Raw genomic sequence first — 24,153 nt, 5'->3', positions numbered from 1 at the left:
GAAGTAAAAATACCAGGTGTGGGGGTTCAAGTAATTCCCAACAAAGACATAAGACCATAGTTGGTTAAAGCAGCGCATGAGGGGGTTGCATCTGCCCATGCTGGTGTGGCGGCTACAATATCATTATTGCAAGCACGTTATTGGTGGCCATGTCTATACAAACAGACCAAACAGTATGTCCTTTGTTGTGACACCTGCCAACAAATTAAGGGTTCTACCGCCAAACGCTCTCCACAGACACCCCTCCTAATTTCCAACAAACCTTTACTAAGTGTTTACTTGGACCATTGTGGTCCCCTAACACGGAACAGTGCATACAAATACATTTTAGTCGCTGTTGACTCTTGCTGAAGATTTCTATGGGTGTGGCCACAACGCTCGGCTGACGCTCGGACTGTTATTAAACATTTGCAAGTCTTTATTGGCATACATGCAGTTGCTACTTTCCACTCGGACCAGGGCCCTGCTTTTGCCTCATGGGCATTCAGGGACGCCATGGCTTCGTTAAGGGTCCAGCTCCATTACTCGTCTCCATTTCGTCCCGAGGGAAATAGTGTCGTGGAGCGATGAACCCGTGATTTAAAGCAGTCCTTAACAGCCAGATTGTTAGGTACAGGTCCTAGTTCGCTTAATCACCTGTAAGGAGTCCAGAGAGCACTTAATAATCTGCATAGAAGGTCCCTTCATACGAGTGCCTGTTTGGAGTTCGTCTGTTCCAGATCTTGATGTTCCTGGCGTGGAGGCGGCAGAAACACCTTTTGACATAAATGAACGTGTCACTGTCTTGCAGGAATTACAACAGTTCAGTGATGACAACTCTCCTGCCAGTGCTGCCACCACAGGAATTAAGGATGTACCAATAATATCCACCAGCTGGATTCCAAAAGTTGGGGTTCGAGTACATGAAAAAGTTGCTGTGAAAAAGGAGTTTGGTCCTTCCAATCGTGCCCTGGACCTAGCCTTTGGAATACACGGTACCAGAACTGTCATTCTACCACTGTGGCTGGTGCTAAAGAAAAACGCTTTGTATCTATCGACAATGTCAAGTTACACCATGAGGCCAATCCTGCACAGCAGACCAAGAGGAGCAGCCAGTAGTTCCCGAATCCCTCACACTACTAGTTAAGACGTCCCTCTACAAGTTTTTAACAGCAACGCTGAACCTCTCTGAGCTTGGGGAGGGTGGAAAATGGTCTTGCATTAGTTCCACTAACATCTGTTACAATAAACAATACAGAAATTACTGATCAATTTGACACAACCTCTACACAGACGGATGGCATCATTTACTGTGAACCACCACAGGAGACCCCTACCAGTTCTCCTCCTACTCAAACGGCTCCAGTTTTTGTACGAACTGATTCTGGATATTTTGCCGACATAAACAACACTTTTTCAGACTCATTTGCCTCTTCTACATCTGAACTGCCAAAAACACGTAAACTGATAAACTGGCTTAAAACAAATGACTTAATTGTCCCATGGAACTAGTCTGTGGCTTTCCTTGACTGTATTAGCTTTCCTCCTTTGGATTAGCTTTGTCATAACATTCTTTCTATTAATACATGGTCATTTTCCTCCTCTAAGATCAACAGTTGAACTGGTGGATGAGGTCCTAAAACCCCATTTTTCTTCTCACAGGGTTCGCAGACACTGGTCTTTCTTGAACATTTCACCTGTACCAATTCCTGACGGGATTGTTTGGGATAAAGTCACATTTGATATGTACGGCCCCACGGAGGTCATTCAAATTCCATATGTGTTTAAACTTTCAATGAACGATGTAATAATACCCGGAGTTGTTTCTGATGACTGGGATGTAAAAACTGTTGATTCTATGATAACTGAATTTCAGTATTTTACTGTATTTGCAAGTGAGGATGTTTATCAATCTAAAGAGAACTATGGTGACATGTTTTGTTATAATTGTTATGGGCACCATTTAATTCACAGAGCAAGTACCCCCAAGACTATTTTTAATTACACACAATGGGAACATTGTCCAACTCTACCACAAGGGAGTTCTAAAACATATTCAGAAAAACTTGCATATTTTTCTGGGCACAATGCTAAAAATGTTGAATCCTATTATTTTAAATTACCATTGATGGAAAATGTATATATATTATTGACCGACACTAAATTCATTTTATCGGATTCCTTTGTTTCCTGGTTGGCTATAGAAGGCTATGAATATTGGTTGAAGTCAATTGACTTAAAAAGTGTGTGGGAAACAAGAAATTGGCATATTAGAGGGAAGGAAGCTTTATTTAGAGCATGCCTGATACCTGTTCAAATTATATTTTTAAATGAAGCTGTACAACAGACACGTTGTTTAGGCTTAGCAAAGATTAAGGTATTGAATGCGCCCAGTATTCCTGCCCCTGCAAAATTTTACAAATGGCAAAAGTATATAAATGCAACTGAAGATCAGCTCGATGAATGGGTCCAGAATGGCACGTTTAATGCTTCACTGTCACGTCCTGGTGGGTGGTTATTGTGGACAATATATACCAACGGGTGTCATAAACGTTTTATAAGCTCCATGGGGAGTTTTAGAACAAGTAGGCCAGACCCTCGTTATGTGTCATCCGAACATGCGGGTATAGTAACATCATACAGTGTAGGGAAACTATGCCAGCAATGGTTGAAAAGTTCCTCACTAAATGCTGTTAGAGAACATCTCAGTCTCCTGTCTAATAACACTGACTTACAGGATTTCCTGTTAGGCCTCAGAAAACAATGCAGAAAGCGCTTCTTATGTGCATTCTATAATACAATTTTGAAGCTTTCCCAACAAGAAGCTGCTGTCCGGTTAAGGCAAATAGATCAGGAAAACTTACAGAAGGCATTAGCTGTTGTAGATAACGGGATTAAAACCCTGAACGACCGGATATACACCTTAAACAACATTGTTTCTTCTGCAATAGACATAATACAAAGTGATATGTCTTCTTTACACCATGGACAGAGTCAACTAAGGTCCATTATGCAGTTGGGTTGGACACTACAAAAACTGAAGGCAGGTCGTGTTCCCTGGCAACACGTTAGCGCAAGGGATATATTTTCCACATTTAATTTAATGTGGCAACAACCATTAATGGCTATGAAACAAGTGACTTACGTCATGTTAAATATTGAAAAGTTGGAAAAGTTGCCTCTTACTGTGGCTGAAATACCATTTGCTGAGTGGTTAATACACAGGGCTAATAATCTGCCTATTTCAACACTTCAATTCACATCCTGCTTAAAACACATTCCAGTAGGCAGATATGAAGGGCTAGGAGATAGTTACATCGATGAGGTGTGGAAGACGCCTTTCTCATACAAATGTCTCAGTGGAATAAAAGAGGTCTTTCTTAGGGGTAGTGAATGCAAGACTTCTGTCAGCCATTCGATGGTTTGTAAACAGCTGTCCTTGCACAGGGCGTGTAATGCTTCGGCAGCGAACTTGGCTTGTTATCTGAAGGGAATTCCAGTCCTTTTGATTAGACCTGCGTTCCAGGTGCTCCCAAATGGCAGCCATGTCCTCCTCAATAGTGAAGACTGTTGTGGGATGCGAGCCAGAATAGTCTCTGTTGTTTCGGTCTCCAAGATTGTTACATGCTGCGGGAACGTACTTTTTCCTCCTACAAGACATAGGCAAGTAGCTGAGATTTGGCCCCATATCTCTACTTCAAATGTAAATTTTGACAATTTGAGCAGACTCAAGGCTTTATTGTTTCAAAAACATGTGGTGCTCACATCTGCACGCGAGACCTATGCGCTTCAGGTGGCAAGGTCATCAGCAGAGATACAGTCCCTTTTAAGTACTAACTTTCCGAGACACTTTGGTGAGCTCAGGGGACAACTATTTAATGCGTCCAGTACTACTGGAATCGCAAATTTCTTTAAGGCTGTTGGTTCGGGTTTCGTTCAGGATAATGAGAGCCTACGTGACAGCACCTCCAGTCAGGATACTGGGAGTCTATACAATTCCATACCTGTTACACTGGCTGGTGAAGGCTGAGGCCATTGTGCTAGTCTCAGAAGATCTTCCGCACACCACGATTCAGCTGCACGATTTGGGTTTATTATCAAGTCCTAGCTCCCCTATGCAGAGGCTGCTTGTTAAGGGTACAGTGTGCCACATAACCTGAATGAAGGTATTTCCTTCTCCTTAAATATTTTCAGATATTCAGGATATGATTTTGATGTTTCTGAATCTTAACCACGTCTTGTTCTGCAAGTCCTCTCCCTCTTGGGCCTGATGGCTTTATGCATCCTATTGGTGTTGGTGTCTGGCTGGCTCCAAGGTCAAGGGATTATTTAGCCCAGTTGTGGATGATCTTCCAGTCTGCTTTCCTTGACCTCCACTGGTGGCTGTGCCCCTCTAACCTCAGCCTTATGGTGAGCCATCCATTCAAACTTCCATAGTTGCAGGCTACTGTGGTTATGAAACCCTTTTAATTGGGCTGATGTTCTCAGTTGGTTGACACTGCAGCGCAGGGGCCTTTGTCCACTTTGTCTGAGAGACTGCACTTAAATGTGTTAGAGCTCCGGGCAGTCTGCCTTGCCTTGAAAGTTTTACACCCCGCCATCGAAGGGAGTACCATCAATGTCCTATCAGACAATTCCACCACCACTGACTATATCAAGAGGTGTCATGATTGGTAGCGCTTATGCCCATCCCCCACCTAAAGCAAGAAAAAAGAGGACACGTTTGTGTGGTAAATATCATGCTCCCCAAGGAAGGTCATGGTGGTATTGTAGAGTGGGACCCTGTTCAAAGAGGGCCACTGCAGCTCTCCATAGGAAACAGGAAGTGCTGTGGGTGCATGGAAATTCACATTTAAATGACCTGGAAACACGGAATGAGCATCTATTATTCAGGACTCACGTAGCGTTTAGCAGCTCTGCATTGTTGCTAATTGGTGACTGTTTCTAGAATTTCTCCGCAAAACCCAATTCAAGTTTCCAAGTTAAGTCTGGTCGATTTGAGAGCTCGTGCTGCATTAGGGGTGTAGTTTGCGGTTGGGTATTGCAGAGATGGGTGGGTGTAGAAGTTCACTCTCGGACTCGTTCCAGCGTTTGGTATTTTGCATTGAGACTCTCTCGCCACCCTCCCTTCCAGGTTTGTGGGAATATAACGGCCTGTTATTAAGGAGCTTCCTGACATACAAGTCCTGTGAAGGGGATAGTGACTTTTTAATTTTTTACTCACCAGACTTACTAGTTACTTAAGGAGAAGGTTCTTGAATTTTTGTTGAAATATGACATGTTTAAAACTGAATATGTGCTGTTTCAGATTCCTAAGTTGATAGACCTCATTCATTTTAATTTTGTCACCATTACATATACAGTGTTTGAATGGTGTACTTAAGGGCAACAAGGGTAATTGTTTACCAGCTTTGGTGGTAGAAAGTTGGTACTCTATACATTGTGTTTTGGTTTCTCCTCTATTGCCATCTCAGAGATTATTTTACAAGAGATTGTTTGCTTTATCAATTGAGAACTGTTATGTTGTTTATTTTTACGATTACTAATTCCTCTACAGGTCTTCCTCCCTGGTGCACCTACCCTATAAACCCTTCCCCCCGTTTGGCCACTCTGTCACTCTGGTCTATAGTGTGCAGAGCTGGAGCTGCTGAAAGGTGTGCCACTGGGGGTACTGTTCCTGAGGATCCTGGGGCCCTGACAGAATAATAGACCCAAGATTTAATGATCCTCTTGGACATTGTCACACAGTATGGCCATACTTGACGATCTTTGCTCCATGTTGGCAGAACTTAAGGAAGAAGTTTCAGCAGCGAGGGCAGAAACAGCTAGACTGACAGCACAAGTGAATCAGATGAAAAGTAGTGTAGGGACTAACATTAGCACACCCACTACTTCTGATTATACATCTAGGGATGCAAATACTATTATACCTTCGGTAGTAGCAGTTACAGTTTCCTCTCCAGTGCCCTTAGCTCAACCGGAACGTGTTGTTTTGGAGATCCTGATAAGATACAAGATTTTTGACTCTGGTGCAGTTACATTTCATTGTATGGCCACAGAGAAGAAAAAGTTATTACCTTTGCTATCAATATTTCTTGTGGATGCTACATCTTTTCACAAATTCCTCACTGCCCTCTCTCCTCGATTGATGCCTTTCTCAGCATTATTAAGATACCAGTGTATGCAAACATATTATTTGTTATGATTTTCACTGTTAATAGTGCTCTCTTGGTCCTCCCTGCATGCCTTGATGTGGTGTGGAAGAAATACTAGGGCACAGAGGCGGCCTAACAGATGGTTTTCCACATACCTCGAAGACCTCTTCTTGGTGCTCAAGGAGCAGTAAGTGGCCTTAATATGGATGTATGACTTCAATAAAGACCATTATCAGGTCCTTCCAACTGTGACGATTTTTGGCTCTTTTTCAAGTGGGATTTAGTGGAAATTAGGAGGAAATAAAGCAGTAGACGAGAGGCTAATAAAATATAAAAATCAAAGTTTGTGCCGCCGTAGACTTCCAGCAGAAAAAAACATTTAAAATATTATTTGACTCGGAAGATCAATGCAAAATAAAAAATGGTGGTGCCCAAGGCAGGGTAATAAGAGAGCTGGTTTCCTTCGCAAACAATGCAGCCCATAAAGCAGTCTGGTGAATTCTACAAAACCAATTTTAATCATTCAAAACAGTAAAATATGTGAACTGTTATGCAGTGCGGAAGATGTATAGATTTCACTGTACATTAGGGTCTACAAGTGAGAAAGAACTCGGTAACTTTAAGGAGGTGTATATTCATGGGGCTAGTTGCTGTGTGTTAAGAATGCACATATAAGGTGCTTATCGTGGCATAAGCTACCTGGCCCATAAGGAGTGGATATAGGCTTTTGGTTATATTCTGCTCCCCAGAACATCTCTCTTTGCCATCCTAGCAGATTCAAGGTTTTTGTGTGGGGAGGGCACCCTGGAACTCCTAGCTCCATACCCACAGTACTGCTGAATGTTTGTGGGGTTGATGGAGACAGTCAAGTACATCTCTTTAACTGCTTTTGAGTGGCATACATATATAGCCGCCACTTTGTTAAAGTACTTAGGTCCATTCAATACAGAAACCTCAGCCTAGCTGGGCAGGTGCCCAACTTCTCTGTCCTTGAGATAGACATTTAGTTGGATAAAGATTTTTTTCAGTTTAGCTGGTGCCCTGTGTTGCCATCATGTAGGTTTTGTCCTCACATTTTGTCTATACACCCGTCCTTTGTTCCATCATTGGGCTTGTTCCAGATGGGGATCTACCCTCACAAGGCAATATTATCCAGATCTCTCCGGCAGTAGGTATTCGTCAGTGCAGAGTAAGCTACAGATAATGTCCATGTAATTTTTGTTCTACTGTATATCTGTGCACTTTCCAGGTTTACTGAATACAACTTTATCCATTCCATCATCCATTTGAGGAACAGGGAAATCACATCAGGGTCCAAGGACTCATAGGTCAGAATGCAGGTTTCATCCTTATATAAAGGCCTCTGTGCCTGTTGTAAAAAAGGAGAGTAGGTTACTAGGGTTTGCATCACAGCATCAAGATGGTTGTGACATAATGTACTATTTAATCCATAACGATTCTCTGCCCCCTTCCCTCAAACCATCTTCTTCTATTGCTGAATTAACTCTGACTGACTGCTTTATTTAATAAAAATTATGAATATCTTGACTTTTGAGGTAACCAGTTGCTGTCATTTCTCTGGATCTTGTAATGTGCTCATTTCGAAACTTAGCTACTGCATTCATCTTCTGCTCCAATGTTTGTTATTTATAAATACACATAGTAGTTGTATGTCAGAATACCTACAACAAAAATACTGTACTGCAAACATTTTGTATCCAGAATATTGAATACTGAATACAACACTGTGTTATAGATTCCCCTTTTTTAACACCACATGTATGTACTTTGAAGATATACAGAGCCTGATTCACAAAGGTAACTTACACTTTTTAGTAGGTTTACACTTTTGACCAAGTGCCCTACTTTCGTTATTCACAATCTCTGACTATAAACTTACTACAAAAGTGTAAGATACATGTTTGTACCCCCATATTCATGTAATTGGCTTACTCTTGTGCGGGTAGGTGACACTCAGTGCTCAATTTGAGCCAGTGGTTGCCGGTGGAGGCCACTGGCACACATTATTCATATTATTAGGGACGGGCACTAATTGTTTTCCATCTGACATAAAACTGAGGAAGAGAGGGAAAAACTCACAGATCCGGAAGATGGAGGAAGAGAAAGACAGCAAAACCGTCACAGATGGAGAAAGAAGAAATCTGCAAGGATCCAGATACAGGGGCAGGGAGTGTTTTGTAGTGAGATGGATTTAAGACTACCAGTCTTGGCATTTGGCACGTGGATGTTTACTTGCACCAACTACATACTTCTGAGCAAATCTTCGGGCACCGGCACTCATTCTTTTACAAATTAAGCACTGATGACATCCCTTACTAAACCCTTTAATGACCCTCTCTAAACTTCTTTTAGGTCTCCCTAATCTCATGCCTTTTTGTAGTATGTCTGCTTCCTTTTCCCAACCACGCCTTCCAGTCCCATCCATATCTACTGGTAAAACCTATACTTAAGTGTGCAGAAACGTATCAGTCGGAGTGAAACGGTTTGTGAATTAGGCCCATAGACTTAAAGTACGTAGATGTGGAATTAAGGATAGTAAATATATACTTACTTAAATATACTTTATATTGTGTCAGCCGACATTTTGGCTATGATGTTTTTTGTAGAACAATATTTACAACTCCAGATTCTGGTAGAGCACTCAATGGTGCATCTTGCAGTCCCCCATTTTCATATTATGCCCGCGTTGGAAACATGCTAGTGAAAGTGTTCCCACTTCTGATTCACTCACATAATACTAATGACAGTTTTTTGCTATAGTGATCAGTGTGTTTTCTGCTTATAAAGATGTGGATTGCATATTCCTCTCTCTCCGGAATTGGACCATTGATAAATTAACATGCTTGAATCACTTCCTTTGGGCAGGCTGGGCATCCCCAGTATTTTCCCATAGCAGTAAATAGTAACTATGCCCATTGGCAAATGAGTGACAAATACTCAGTAGCACATCCAACTAATTGGAAACTGTCCAAACTCCAGCCACTGAGGTGAAAGTACTGTGCACTCCTCTCCATCGAGAGGTCATCATAGCACAGATAGCTGTGGCACATCAAGTGTTTCGGAGTCCCTAGCTAAAGACATGCTCTACAGATAAGATATATCCCTTCAATTACAGACTCTTTCCCCTAGGGCTGTCACTTCCAGGTTCAGCTTTCACCCTTTAGTTTTGGGGATAGGGGAGACTTTGTTTGCACTGTGACAGTGGCACAAACGTAGTTCATTGACTTGTCTGAACCCCAAAACATGGCATCAAAATACAACATCTGCAAGACATTCACAGCTAGGGCTCTTCTAAGTGGAGATAGATGTCTGACCTTGTACTTTCAAGATCTTAGTAAACGGGCCCTCTTCAAGGGATGGTTTACTGTAAAGTGCAACCCCTACCACTTCCACTAAAATATGGCAGATACCTAAGCTTTAAGTGTTGCCTAGACTGGAATTCTGAAAAGATGGGCTCACTTTCTTTGGCTTCATATGATAAAAAGCCTTCACCTCTTCAGATTTTACGCCTGAAAATTCTAAAAAAAAACAAAAACCTTGGGGTCCACAAAAATGATAAATAGATGTAGTTCAGGGAGGTTTTCCCAACATTGTTGCAGAAATTGCTGATGCAGGGAGAACTCCTTCAGTGCCTAAAAAAACAAAGGCAGTGTCCTTAATTCTGCCCTCATCAAGTAAAGGTGCATCATCAACAGCAAAGTCTTGCAAAGCAGCGGTCTGTCATTCATCAGTGGGAGTCCCATAGTCCTTCATCACTGCGGTCATTTTGTTGATGGCACTACATGCGGCAGTGGTGAAGTTGTTGGTGTTGATGATAATAGGAAAAGCGTAGTCCTTACGAGTTCCTTCACAGACTAGATCTAGCCATCTCCCAGTGCTCCGAGTGCCATGAAGCTACCTCTGAGTTCCACACAGAAGGTTAGAAATCAGCTACCAGACCAGATTCTGGATGCAGAAGAAGAAGTGGAGGATGGTAAGCATGAGTACAACACTGAAACTGTTGACACGTAAGACAGACTGAATGTTCAATATATGCAATCAGGGTGGGAAGAATAGGCAGGAGTAGGAATATACCTACCTCATTTTTGCAGTCATAGATGTTTTTATGCTACCCATCAGCAGCAGTACTGTGATAACTATCTGCCTTTCCACAACCCAAGACTGTAACACCAAACCTTCACTGGTCCACGTTCTAAATGATTTTCTGCAGGGGCAGCTGATACGACGAATACATTCTGTGACAAGGTGAGGAGTAGGAGAATGCAGAATATGATGAACAATAGAAGGGGGATGCTCCATGGATAGTAGACATGAATGAGGACGAAGGCAACCGTGATAAGGGGTGTGGTGAGACTACATGGTTCTCCTGGAGTGGCAGAAGGTGCCACTTCAAGTTGATTCTTGGCAATATTATGAGTTTTCCTTGCCTATGATTCCTGAAGAGAAAAATGTTTTTTGTATTTCTGTATTGTTTCAGAGAGTAACCTCTGGAATCGATCAGATTTGTTCCCATTTTAGACCATTTGAGGATAGAAGGGAAGGATTTATTTCCTTTGTGCTCTACAGTACAGACTATTTTTTGTGGATTTAAGGGCAGATCACAGTATTCCTTCAGTGGGGGATGATCTTACTATGAAGGCCAAACAGACATCATATGATCAAGAGACAGAGGTCTTTGGGCGTTCATCATGAAGATAAAGAGACACTTAAGACACTACAAAACAAGCCTGGCTTCTCAGTGCTGCTGACAACCACCCCTCAGATCCCAAACATTAGTTGCAGAATCTCAGACATTGTTTCAAAATGTGTAAAAATCACCGCCATTTGATGGCTGCTTCAAATAGTGGAATTTATGCAGAAACAGCAAATGCAGAAGAAACACCTTTGTTGGCAGAATTAAGAAAGACATTCTTAGTAGACTTCTGAAAGCGACAACAGAATTACTGCTAGCGTAGCTAAAGGTTCTGTTCCAGATTGTTTTTTCTCATAAAGGAGACAACAAGCCACTGGAGGCCTTTTTTGGCCATTAAGATGTTCGACAAGTTAGTCGAAAAGCAGGCCTTTATGATAGTCATCCTACTGGAGGTCATCATCCTGCTGGACAAATGAGTATTAGGATGTGTATTTTTTAATAGTGATTCATTCGAAGCATTGACAATCTCCCTGACAAAATCCCAGACTCTCACCGGCTGGCCAGCTCAACCAATGCAAGGACCTTCCCTTTAGATGCAATCCGCCTTAAGAGTATTCATCAAGTTCCAGCTCATCTGAGGAAGAAAGATCATCACTATTCCCCTTACCTAGGTGACTGTCTGTTAAAAGCACCAAAAGCACAAAACGCACTTATATGCACAAAGATCTGCCTACCATACTTTTGTTACCTAGGGCTTATCCTTACCTAGAACAAATCTAACTCACAGCCAGCTAAATATATTCTCATTCTCAGGGTGCTCATAGACATTAGATCTGTCATCCTGCTCATCATTAATTTCTTCCTGCCAGCTTTGACTGTGCCCTGATCAACAAGAATTGGAGCATCAGTGGCAAGAGGCCTTGGGATTGTTGGACAGTGAGGTAGGGATAACTTTCTTTCTTAAGCAGAATCTCCTCTGGTGACTGATGCCTCAAAATGTGTGTGTGGGTTTGCCCTTCCGCCTCTGGAACCCTTGACTATCATGACAATGGATGCCTGTGCTTAGAGAAGGACATTATGTTTCACATCAGTGCCATAGAGTTCAGAGCAATACAGTGAAAACTTCAGCCTTTCTTTCCTAGGCTGCATGGGCAGACAGTGTTGATAAGGTCAGGGAACATAACCTCAATGTTTTATGTCAACCAAAAACGTGAACCAAGTTTGTGCATCCTGCCCAAAGAGGAACACGAACAATGGAATATGGCAGTCAAGAAAAAGTTATTCCTCTACATAAAACACATTGTAGGCCTTAGCAACTACAGGGCAGATGTACCAGGATGGTCAGTGGAAGAGAGCTGCAAATGGGACCTGCATGTAGATCAACCTCAAGCGATCTTCAGGTGGTGGTGTCATCTTCCACTGGACCTTCTTGTTACTCAGTTGAACAAAAAAGGGTGGCCAGTAGGCATGTGCAGTTGGACTGCGGCCCTGAAGGGAAGTGTCTTGGATATTTGCTGTGCCTCTTCTCTATTTCCTTTAAGTCCCCACTGGCCATAAACAAATGGCAAGAAGAAATCTACACTCTGGCCAAGTGGCCAAGATAATATTGTTTCACCAATCTGCTACTTTTGTCTTGCTGCTTGTGAGCACCCTCAAAATCAAGCTGCCGCTTCTTTCAAAACAGCAAGGCTGTCTTATCCTGTATGACCTTAAATCTCTAACCCTACAGACCACATGAATGTCTACAATCTGGATATTTCACTGGAATTCAGGCTAATTTTAGTATGGTGTCATGATTCTCCTCTACAAAACTAATGTGGAAAGATATTCTTCTGCATTTGCGGCACACAGCATAGCTTGCATTAAATATTTACACAATTGCACCAAATGATCTCTTACTTGTTACACCTGGTTGAGGAAGATATCAATTATGCACCAGGGTTCATATTGCTTTCATAACAGTATACAGATGGAATTCTCAAATACAGTCTCTTTTTTCAATGGATAATAATAGAGTTCACGAAGGATCTCTGTAAAACTTTCCCTTCAGTATGTCGTCTACGAATGCCTGGGAGATGAATACTGTTCCAAGTCCATACCTGTTCCTTTGGTATTTATTCCCAAATCAGATATGAAGTTCCAATCCTGGAAAACTGGTACTTTATCAAAATTGTGAGGTAAGTAGGTGAGAATCAGGCTTTAGTAATCAAAAAGTCTTTCCTGCCCTTTACCAAGGAAAAAGTCATGGTACCAGCAAGTCCTAAACTCTTGTCAAACGTAACCTCTAATTTTCACCAGAGTGAGCCAGTGGTGCTTTCCTTCGAATTTAATTGTAGAATGGTATTTATGGTGTTTCTCTTCAAAAGGGCCTTGTTTTTCATGGGGCATTTATTACCTGTCTCTGTGAAAGTGTAAATCTTTACTTACTTGCGTTAGTGTAACTGTAACTAGCTTCAGTTATTTTCTTGCTCAATTTTAGCGGCGGCCACTGCATAACTCAAGGGGAGGGGGGAGGATGGAGACGAGGTAAAAATAGAAGAAAAAAAAATAAGAAGCCTCCGTCTTTGCTGCTTCCTGCCGCTTCACACTCCTCTTCTTCTGGTGTCCCAGCATTCTCTGCTGGGACACCAGCACAGTCTCCTGGTGCTCCTATCATGCAAAAGCTAGCATGAAAGCAGCACCAGGATTGGGCTGAGTGGCAGTGATTGCCACTCAGACACAGGCCTAGGGTCTGTGCAGTTTCTTCAGCGAGCTGTTAAACACAGCCGGGAAGGAGAAACCTAAGTGCGCATGTGTGTTTGGCCTGCCTCAGACGGCCGGCCAAACACACATGCGCACTTAGGTGCACTCTCCCCTCCTCCCCTCCTCTCCCCTCCCATGGCCCTGCTCCGCCCTTCCCTGCACTGCTGGCTGTGCCAGAAGCAGAAAAACAAAATGATAGTAAACAATCTTTTTGTTTTTTTGCTTCTGGCTCAGCCACTGGGATGACGCCCCTGCTCGTTCTAGCACTGCTCACAACAAGGTCTGTGTCTGACTTTGAGCAGTTTGCACCCCTTGGCACCTGAGGTATAAAAACAAAGGATGGTGTGCTCAGCCATAAATATTTGCATATTATTTTTACTAGTCAAAGATTATTTCAACCATTCTCATGAGGTCAGACTAGACACCAGCTGATTTGTGAGTTTTGTCTTTTAATTAATCATGTGCTCCGCTCAAACGTATGAGCATTAGTGTACACATTTGCAATATGCCTCTATCCATTCACCAGTGCTGGGGAAACCTTTGACTGATTTATTATGTGACTTACAGAACACTAATTTTCTTTTTGGCACTACACCCTTTCAGGTTTCCGGGTGGAGTGTATGGTAATTTTCTTCAACACTATCTTTGGAATACAAGTGCTGTACATTTTATTGTTGCAGGATTCATTAAAGTACATCAGACATAGAGCTGACTTCTGTTTCCTTTGCTGTGCAGGACCTGGAGTCGCTTCTTCACAGGTGCTTTGTTGGGGTCTCAGTGATTGATTAGGGAAGGACTTCAGGGGTTACTCAAAGGACAGTCCAGGGTAGTGTTAGTAAGACCCTTGTCCCTTCCTTTTCCCAACTCATGTTCTCTCTTTGTTGTTATTTTCTATCCTGATAGCTCATCACAGGCCATCGTTACTCTACAGCATACTCCAGCACTGAGGCCAGCTTCTGAGTTATTTTTACTCTGAATTTGCGTCAGGAGTCGGGTGCGCACATTCATAGGTGCCTGTGTGAGATTAGTGTCTGACGTCCTGAATCTGAATACAGTGGCTGATACTTCTGTGAGCAAGTAGTTATGCACAGTCTGTTCGACTAAAGGTACACCTGCTTTGCACACTTATGTAGTTACTACTGTTTTTTTGGGTCTAAGAATGCAAATATATAAAACATCCAATGGTAGAAAAGTGTTAATCACTTGTAACTGCGATTCTTCATCGTAGGATTTTCGTTAATAGTCACAAATGCTGAATATTTCCACGCTGCCTATGTGGACCCTGGAACACCTTTGAAAATATAGGTGGTCATTTTGACCCTGGCGGTCCTTTGACCACCAGGGTAAATGTGGCGGTCCCACCACCAACAGGCTGGCGGTGCAGACCGCCACATTATGAGTGTGGCGGGTTGGCCTCTGCCAACCCGTCACATCTCCACTCATACCGTCATGGTGGTTGGAACCGCCGGGCCGGAAATGATCATTTCCAACCCGACGGTCCACAGAAGACCTCCGGCGGTATTAGAAGTCAGCTTTCCACCATGGTTTCTGCGGGGGTAGCACTGCCATGAAAAACATGGCAGAAAGGCTACCGGTGAAAGGGAATTTCTTCTCTGTCGCCATGGCCAGTCATTGATGTCAGAACCAGTGGCATCTCCATTGAGAGGTTCAGCACTGAATTGCTTCCCTTTGAAAGAAGGTTTGACATCTACATATCAACACTTGCGGTCAAAACTGACCTAAAGAATATCGGTGTCTCTATTGTCAGACCCCCCACCCCCCAAACGCCACCCCCCTTCAGCCACAGTGCCCCTCACCGCCTTTCAGCCACACCTCCCCTCTCCCCAGTCCCCCTTCAGTCAAGGCGCCCCTCCCCCGCTTACATGCACACAGACACCCACACGCACCACGCATACCCCCGTTTACCTACACTTACATACACGCATCCACTCACACGCATCCATACATGCATTCACAACAACATTTAGACACGCATCCATACACGCATTCACAACATTCATACATGCATACAAGCATGCATACTCACACCCATTCAAGCATGCATACTCACACCCATCCAAACATGCATACTCACACGCATACACACTTACATGCAGACACTCATTCACTTCAACATTCAGACACACATTCATGCACACACGCAGACACCACACATGCACACACAACACCCCCCACCCTCTCACCCCTCTCACCCCTCTCCCCTGTCGAACGATCACCTTACCTGCTCCGGGGAGAGGGTCGTCTGGCAGGGAACGGGAACGGGCACTTCCACTGCCGGCAGCGCCTCGCCAGCAGGACATCACCAGGCCGTATTTTGGCCCATAAAACGGTGCGTGGTGTCCTCCTGGTGGGGCCGGTGGTGGAACCGCCAGAGCGCCTTCGCCCACCAGGATGACTACTGCTGGATTTCTGCCCAAAGTTTTGCGGAAATCCAGCACAAGAGATGTTACAAAAACGAATCAACTCTTTGGAAACTATGGTAATATACATCGAGTTAAGCAACTTCAAATCAGACAATTGCGAGATGGATTTTTGCATTTATTTTCTTATGCTACTATTTAGCCAACAAACCTCTCCCAGGTGAACCCTACAAAAGGAGCAAGGCAGCAACAACAGCATGGCTTAGACATGTTCCAATTCTGGAAATTTGCAAAGCAGCCACCTGGATGTCTATACAAATTTTTACAAGATACTACTACTTGGATACAGATATGCAAGCTGAAGTAAGAGTTGGTCAAGAAACACTTAAAAATCTGTTTAAGTGAATCTTTTACAACTCTTGGGGAACTATGTATTTTCTCTGAATTGGTTGTTCCTTATTGAATATGCTTGTTCCTCATATCATATGAGCAACAGCCTCAAATTGAATGTGTTTTTTGCTTTCTACTCTATTCAGAGTTTATGGCAATCAATTAACGTCCTACGATGCAGAAAGAAAGGTTACATACCTGTAGTCCTACCTTTTCATTGTTGGACACCTCATTGAAGTCATAAGCAACCCATCCTCCTCCCCTGCTGTCTGTTTGCACAACATACTCTATCCACAAAAAAGAACTGACTCTCACGCACAACTGTCAGTACAAGGCATTTTGGGTAGGGGCCCCTCCTTGGTTCTTAAAGGCACAGTCTCTTATTTTCTCCTCTTTCAATGTAAGTCTGTCAGGCAGCATTTTCTCTTCATGCTCGACATATTAAAAGGTAGCCTTTTTCTATGGCAGAGGATGTAAGCTCAGCAAGCTATTTATCTTCATCAAGATTTACCAGCGTCTAGAAAGAAAATGACATCTCTGACAGCAAAACATTGGATTTTCATAGGAAGTTAGCTTGGATTTAGAACATTGTGCACAGTTAATTCCATTAAAGACTGTGAGCTTAATTTAGAACTTGGTGGATGAGTTACTCCGTCACAACGGTGATGGATTTCCCGTCCGCCGAAATATAAATCCCATTATATCATATGGGATTTTATATTGTGGTGAGTGAGAAGTCCTTCACCATTGTTACGGAGTAACTTGTCCACCAAGTTCTAAATCAGGCCCTATATTTTGATAGGTGTTCCATGGTCCTCACAGGCAGCAGGCATATTCCTTCAATGGAGATTCCTACAATGGAGAACTAGGACCACAGGTATCGAACTTTTCCTTCTCCACTGTATATTTCTGACTGTCTCTCTTGTGAAGTGGAGTATCTGATATTTTAAAAAACCTTAAACATAGTTACATCTTCAATTCTTGATGTGTGTAATATGAATTTCTGTTTAGGACTTCTGTGAAATTACACATCATAAACATTATATACATCTTGAGGCTTAAGGATCTTTTTCTTTAAATTCATGTACAACAAATCATCTCATTCAGTTGCATTCAGTATTTAATTCTGAATTTAGGAATTTAACAAATGGAATAGTGTTTGAAGGTAAATGTTCAAAGCCACTTCCTTAATACAGTAGCATCCTTTAAACAATTCACAGGACACAGAGATGCATTCCAGAATGTGACGCATCTGTGGACACAACCCTTCTTAGGTTGCTGTGGATTTCAGAAACAAGATCCCGGCTGAAGCAGTAAAACATCTTGTTTGCCTAGATGGCTTCCGCAATTCCCACACAACTTGGGAGTTCAGAAATCATGGGCAATGTAGTTTGTGCTTTATGATTTCACATAATGTGCTGTCCAGAGGTTCAAAGCTTATAGCCACGTAGCATTGATGTTCCTTGTCAAGGTGCAGCCTTTTCTGTCTCTGAATGAGCTAACGTAAATGTATTTGAAATATGATGCCGATGCACCCTCAAAGTACAAGGGGGTAAGCCACAGCTTGTGACACTCTCGACCTTCACTACTCACTTAATTAGGACCAATGGAGAGATATTTTGACATCCGATATCCTTGGACCTCTTCCTGTGACCTTTAGATATGTGTAGTGTATGCCTCTATCCAGCACTCAGACTAGGACCGGTATGGAAGTAAAATGACTTCTGCTATTCCTACAACTATGAATAGGGCCTGTGTATAGGTTATTGACATTCTCTACCCTTCTTAAAGGTACAGCAACTTCTTTTATCACTAGAGTTTAACACTGACACAGACTCCAGTCTGTATCTGGGCATGGCTTTGCTATCCCTGTACTACGGATTAGATCTATATACACTGACCCACCTGAGTTGGACCTGTTAAGAGGTACAGAGTTTTGGACCCTAGTGAGCGGTTTCTTACCTTGTGAGATTTCATGGTCATCCTGGCCTGCTGCGCAGCTTACTACACCTCCTCAGTTGCCTGGTTCTGCTTCCACTGCCTTCGGACTTCCTGTATCTCTTTTCCATACCACTCATGTAGTTTTGAGAAGCAGATGGTTCCAGGGCACACAGGACTCTCTAGCGCCAGTGGAGTTGCTGTTGCCCCACAGGCCACTGTCATGCGGCGTCGTGGAGGTAGTGGTGGTGGTGATGCACTTGGCTCCCAGCCACTGTCCTCTCGGCAGTCATTAGGCAAAGTCTTGGTAGACCCATATTCATTTGAAGGTATGTTTTCGCCTTCATCCACTAGTCTAGTTCTGTGCCCAGCTGCGCGGTGAGTTCCTGGTGGAGTGGAAACAGGACGGCGGCGGCTGATGGCAACTCTGCGCTGGCTCCTTCGCTGCATGGCTGGCTCTCGCTGCACCCTGCCCAGCTCCTGCTCCAGCTCCCTCACGACCAGCCGCATGTAGTCAAAGTTGGCTCGTGACAGGGTTTTCACCCAGGCCTCCATGTCCTCCTGGTTTTCAGCAGCCAGCACATATGCACGTGCTCCCGTGCCTTGGAAGCGAATGGCAAATGCAAAATCATCAGTTGAATCACACAGCTCTATGGTGCAGCCTTCCAGCACAATGACACCCATCGGTGCCCGTGATGCCACCTCATCAAAGTAGAAGAGGAGGTTACCCTTAAGCACAAACCAAAGGCGGGTATAGGTACCTTGCCGCTCCCCCTTCTTGTACAGCAAGCCAGTGCGGTCTGCTGGTGAACCACTGGTGGCATAGTGGGCCAAGCTCCGTTCATTTAGCTTCATGATTGGTTGACCCTTTGCTTCCTGCAAAGAGAGAAGAGAAAACAGGTGTAGATATGAGGTGAGATTTCCTTTCCCATCAGATCTCCTGGGAATCTGTGCTGCCTTATATTTTTAAACTTTGTTTGTACTTCTTTTTCATCTGTTCAACTCAAATCTCATACCAAGAGCTCAGGTTCTGGTCGTGTAGATATTTTAGTGGTGTATGAATCTTTGCCCCCCCCCCTTAGAAATGTTGAAATGTCTTTTATCTTCAGTTAACTCGAATCATACCCTGTAGTAATTACTCCAACATTTGTCTGGTGCTTGAATGTTACTAAATTGATAGTGATATGTGAACAGCAAGTTCCCTTGCATCACAATCCTGCTCACATTATCTATACCTTAATTTTTTCCCACTGGATTTTGTTTGGAAAAGTCGTAGATATTTAACTGGGAAGAAAAAGGCACTTTTTTCCACACTTAGGGGCTGATTTATATTTTTGCAGGCGAGTTACTCCATCACAACTGTGACAGACATCCAGTACGCAGAAATATAAATCCCATTATATCCTAAGGCAGTGGTTCCCAACCTTTTGACTTCTGTGGACCCCCACTTTCTCATTAATGGAACCCAGGGACCCCCACTGAATCAGTGAAATCCGGGGACCCCCACTGAGTCATTAATGGAAGCAGGAGACCTAATTTGTCAATATTTGTTAATATTTTTTTATTTTCTAAGCAGTCGCGGACCCCCTGAGAAGGCTTTGCGGACCCCCAGGGGTCCCCGGACCACAGGTTGGGAACAACTGTCCTAAGGGATTTATATCTTGGCAGACAGAATATCCGTCACTGTTGTGATGGAGTAACTTGTCCGCAGAAATATAAATCAGGCCCTTAATCAGTTTTTAGGTCGAGCATAGCAGCCCCAGCGCTGCTTTTCCAACGTGTTGGTATGTATCTGGGCTTTTAACCACGCCCACCGCACTCCCATCACTATCACTCGTTCATGGGCTTGCCTTTCAAAAATCCTTTTCTCTCGTTGATAAGTGCTTTACTTTAAGTTTGTCCCTTCTAAGGGTGGTTTTGTTACCATGGACCCTGTTCCATGGATAATTGCACTTTTGTCGATAACTTTGACTGCGAGCAAACTTCTTTCTCCTTTTGGCTCTGTCTTTGCACTCACACTGGCAGTTTGAATCGGCTCACTTATGTCAACAGTTTTACTTTTTATTTTCAGTTTGTGTGGCAAGAAAAGTCCAGTTAGTAATTCACAACACTAATAGCTCAAACTCAAGCAAACGCGAATCCCATTGCTTTGCAAATGCTTGTTGTTTTCTGTGGGCTTGTGGCTCAGGACTCACAGCTCACCTCTAAAGTCTTCATCCTAGTGCCCCAGAGGATAGCGTGCTATTTATTACACACCCTAAAATCCAATACACTTGGGGAGTCTACATTTATTGAGGGTGATCAATAGCACCTGCTGAAAGGCTTCCCTTAACGTTGGGAAATAACCTGCAGATGTTGGTGCTTTTTGCGCCCAGCGTTTACCTTGGGGAAATTATGAGCATGCAGACTGGAAATTAACGGGTGTGGTAAAATCTGCACCTCTTGTAACCCCCTACACAAATAGAAATGTGCACATGGTTGATAAAACAACAAGATATTTGTAATCAAGGACTAAATGTAGTGTGATTTGGGGGTTTGTTCCGTTTTCTGTTAGAAACTCCTGTTTCATAAAGGTTTTCTGATCACTGGCCGTTCACTTAAGTAGCAAACTCATGTGAAAGGTAGTGTGGCATTTACATCTGCAATCCCAGGTTCCAGTGAAGCTGGGTAAAATTAGTGTGACTAGTCTGCGCCGTATATCTGTACTGATCCGAAATGTGCCTTTCCTGCCAAGCAGATTTGTCCTCTCAATATATGCTGCTACACGAGGGGAGCTTTGATATAGTTGTTAGATTTATTTGTTTCAGGATGTGGTTCCGATAATAGACGGGGTGGCAAAGTTACATTTTCTGAGATTAAATACTTTTTCAGACACAGCCCAGATGCTGTGCATGAAGCTTTTCTTGGAACTTTGAACCTGCGTTTTTCAGAAGTAGTCCCTCTGATGACTAAAGCTTCGCCATCCCATCCTCTATACTGGGACACAAGGTCAACGCCAATAACGAAATCGTCTTCTTCAAAAGGAAAACAGTAGAACTTGTTAAGTGTTGTCTCCGCCCCATCTTTGACACCGCAACAGGCACCAGTGACATGAAGGATGATCACCTCTTGGATCTGCAGTGAGCAGACGCACATACACCCTGGGATTTCCCTGGCAGTTTCCACCTGTATCATGTTTGAGATGACAGCCATCTGTGCTTCCTCTGGTGATGTCTCACACGCATGTACATTTTCTAATACTGCATCCGGTCCTCAGTCTGCTAGCTTGACTCAGGGCCTCGGAGGTTGGGTACAAATACTGCAGTAGCACAGGCTGGCACAGGATCTGTGCTGAACGCTCTGCCATCCTGTGGAGTGGAGAAGGCCTTCGATCATCACTTCTGTGTGGACTTCCTGCCATAGTAAAGGCAGAGATACGTGTTTTTCGGATACTAGCAACCACCTTGGTCATTTGTAAGGCAGCCACGCAGTCACCTCGCATGACTTCGAAAAGAACCACTTTTTAGCATCCTCGTGTTCATTCTTCTTAGGGATCCACAATGCCTAATAAGAGTACACATATGCCTTCACCGGTACCAACTCATAGCAATGGTGCTATTTGTGGTACTGTCCCCTATGAAGCGGTGTGCTCGTTTACAGAATACAAAGGATATTGAAACCAGAGAGTCACGGAAATTACTGCAGCAGGTGGGCTCCGTGGAACCGGGTGACTAGCTCCACAGCTCAGGCCACAGGCGGCAGACCTGCCACTCGGGTGTCAGTGGAGCTAGTCATCCGGTTCCACGGATCTTACACCCTCAGACAGCAGAGCTGCCCATCAGGTTACACAGATATACCAAACTTTGACATGTAGCTATACCGCAAATTACAGATGTTACAAGCTCAGGCAGCAGAGCCATCAAACAAGTGACACTATTTTAGAGGCCTCAGATAGCCGAGGTATCACCCATACTAGAGAGATCTTACAGGTTCACACAGCTGAGCTATCCCATACGGTACTCTTATCCTATGGCTTTCGACATCAGAGATTGTTCCTCCAGTTGCACAGACGATACAGGTATTGCAGAGTAGTGCTGTCCCCTTCGTTAAATTTGCCATAAGGTGCAGACCTCAGAAATGAAAGCTATTCCTTAGGTTATACACCCTCAGCTACACAGGCCTCACACAGCAGAGACATCTCTCAAGTCATAGACCTTAAAAAGACAGACCGCAGAGTTATCCATTAATTTACATCAGCCTCACAGTCTCGGATTGCAAAGGCATACAATGGGTTACTCAAATATTTTTGTGTCAGACTGTCTGACTCAGACAACATCGTTTTCCACGCCTTGCGCCGTTATTACAGGCAGGAGTGCTATCCCCAAAGTTACAGAGACCATACAGCCTCGGACAACAATCTCCCCTGGGATTATACTGCTCTCACACCTCATAAAAAAGTTATTCCATACATTACCGAAATCCTACATAATTTAGACATCCCTCAAATGAAACAGATCTTACAGAGTTGAGAGAGTAGAGCTACCTCTCAGGGTACACACGGAAATGACAGAGTTCAGAGAGCAGGGTTACCTCTCAGGGTACACACAGAAGTTACAGAGTTGAGAGACAGCAGAGCTACCCTCAGGGCACACACAGAACATGCAGAGCTGAGAAAGAGTAGAGGAACACCTCAGGGTACAACGGAATTTACAGCACTCAGAGTTACCCCCCAGGGTGCACACAGAATTTACAGAGGTCAGAAAGCAGAGCTACTCCTCGGGGAACACAAAGAATTTGTAGAGCCCAGAGAGCAGACCTACCACCCAATGTGGACGTCTTCTAGGTTTCACTGAGCACGGCTACTGCTCAGATTACCTAACTCTTAAAAGCCCCTGACAGCAGAGCTATCCTGCTCTCAGACTGATTTTGAAACCTAAGTAAACAGCTATTCCGCAGATTACACAGATTTCACGTGCCTCAGACAGCGGTTACTCTTCGCGTTAGACGCAGAAGATTTATGCTTTGAATTACACTTTTCTTGAAGGCTCAGGCCCCAGACAGCAGATCTGTCTCTTGACGGCATCTTACCTCTCACCTCTGCTTGTAAAATAGTCAAGCAGATTGTTGACGTTCCTTCGGTGTTCCAATTGAGCCGACTCAGTCTTTCATTCTTCCAGTACGGTTAAAATGCGCACCCTTCCTCGTCCCGGCTGCTCTGCGCTCTCTATTGTTTGTTTGTGCCAGCCCCTCTTTCCATGGCCTTTAACTCCTCCCGGAGGGAGGGAGGGAGGGCGACTGTGCATCCGCCCGATTTTGAAACCACTGACCGCTTCCAGATGTTCACTTCTGGCAAACTTTATACAGTAAGAAGGCGGGGTCAGGAATACTCAGCGTGTCACCCCCAGAACTGGAAGGGCTCACGTGATTGGCAATGATCTCACGTCTGTCAGACTGATGGGATTATCAAAGGAGTGCAAAACTTGTCGCTTCATAACTTGAGATGTTTGTTTGGGATTAGACGGGCTCTTGATTTGTACGGGGCGTTTCGCATCTTAGTCTAGATGGGTTTTGAGTTTTGGCAAAAGGGTGCGCAGCGTATCACCTAAGGGGATGATTGCGGAAGGGGTTTGGCACAAGGACACAGAGCCGTCACCTCAAGAGCTGGATGACTCACGGTATTGAAACTAGTACCGAGCCTATCATTTGATGAGTTGTGTACCAAAGGATGCCCAAGGAGACTGGCACAGGAAAAGAGAGCCTGACATCTCTGGGGACGGGTGCCCGAAAGGTTTGACACAGAAACAGGGAGTCTGTCTTCTCTAGGGCAGTATGGCTCACAGGATTGGGACTGGGATATACAGTTTGTTGCCCTGAGACTGGATGACTCAGTTTAAATTGCTATTTTTAGGTCGAAGCCTACCACACAACGCAGCTG

The 24,153-nt window shown here is 43.8% G+C and overlaps 1 protein-coding gene across 2 annotated transcripts; it reads right to left on the bottom strand.

Annotated features, from left to right (window-relative positions):
- Positions 1-395: 395 nt before the first annotated feature.
- Positions 396-23,551, bottom strand: PHETA2 (PH domain containing endocytic trafficking adaptor 2). Of its 2 annotated transcripts, XM_069231168.1 has the most exons (3): positions 23,307-23,551; positions 18,264-19,115; positions 396-7,503 (listed from the first exon to the last, which is right to left on the bottom strand). In XM_069231168.1, the coding sequence occupies exon 2, from the start codon at positions 19,092-19,094 to the stop codon at positions 18,306-18,308; it is 789 nt and encodes a 262-aa protein (XP_069087269.1). In that variant the 5' UTR covers positions 19,095-19,115; positions 23,307-23,551; the 3' UTR covers positions 396-7,503; positions 18,264-18,305. The 2 variants fall into 2 exon arrangements, 1 of the variants encoding a protein (XP_069087269.1); XR_011202711.1 differs by lacking the exon at positions 18,264-19,115.
- Positions 23,552-24,153: the final 602 nt, after the last annotated feature.

Source organism: Pleurodeles waltl, chromosome 4_2, assembly GCF_031143425.1.
Source record: "Pleurodeles waltl isolate 20211129_DDA chromosome 4_2, aPleWal1.hap1.20221129, whole genome shotgun sequence".
NCBI lineage: Eukaryota > Metazoa > Chordata > Amphibia > Caudata > Salamandridae > Pleurodeles > Pleurodeles waltl.
Note: the sequence above shows the minus strand (reverse complement) of the source record. Positions and strands in the feature narration are given on the sequence as shown.

What these genes read in the sequence shown, in the direction of transcription:
- PHETA2 (XM_069231168.1), bottom strand. Translation starts at nt 19,094, where the DNA reads ATGAAGCTAAATGAACGGAGCTTGGCCCACTATGCCACCAGTGGTTCA.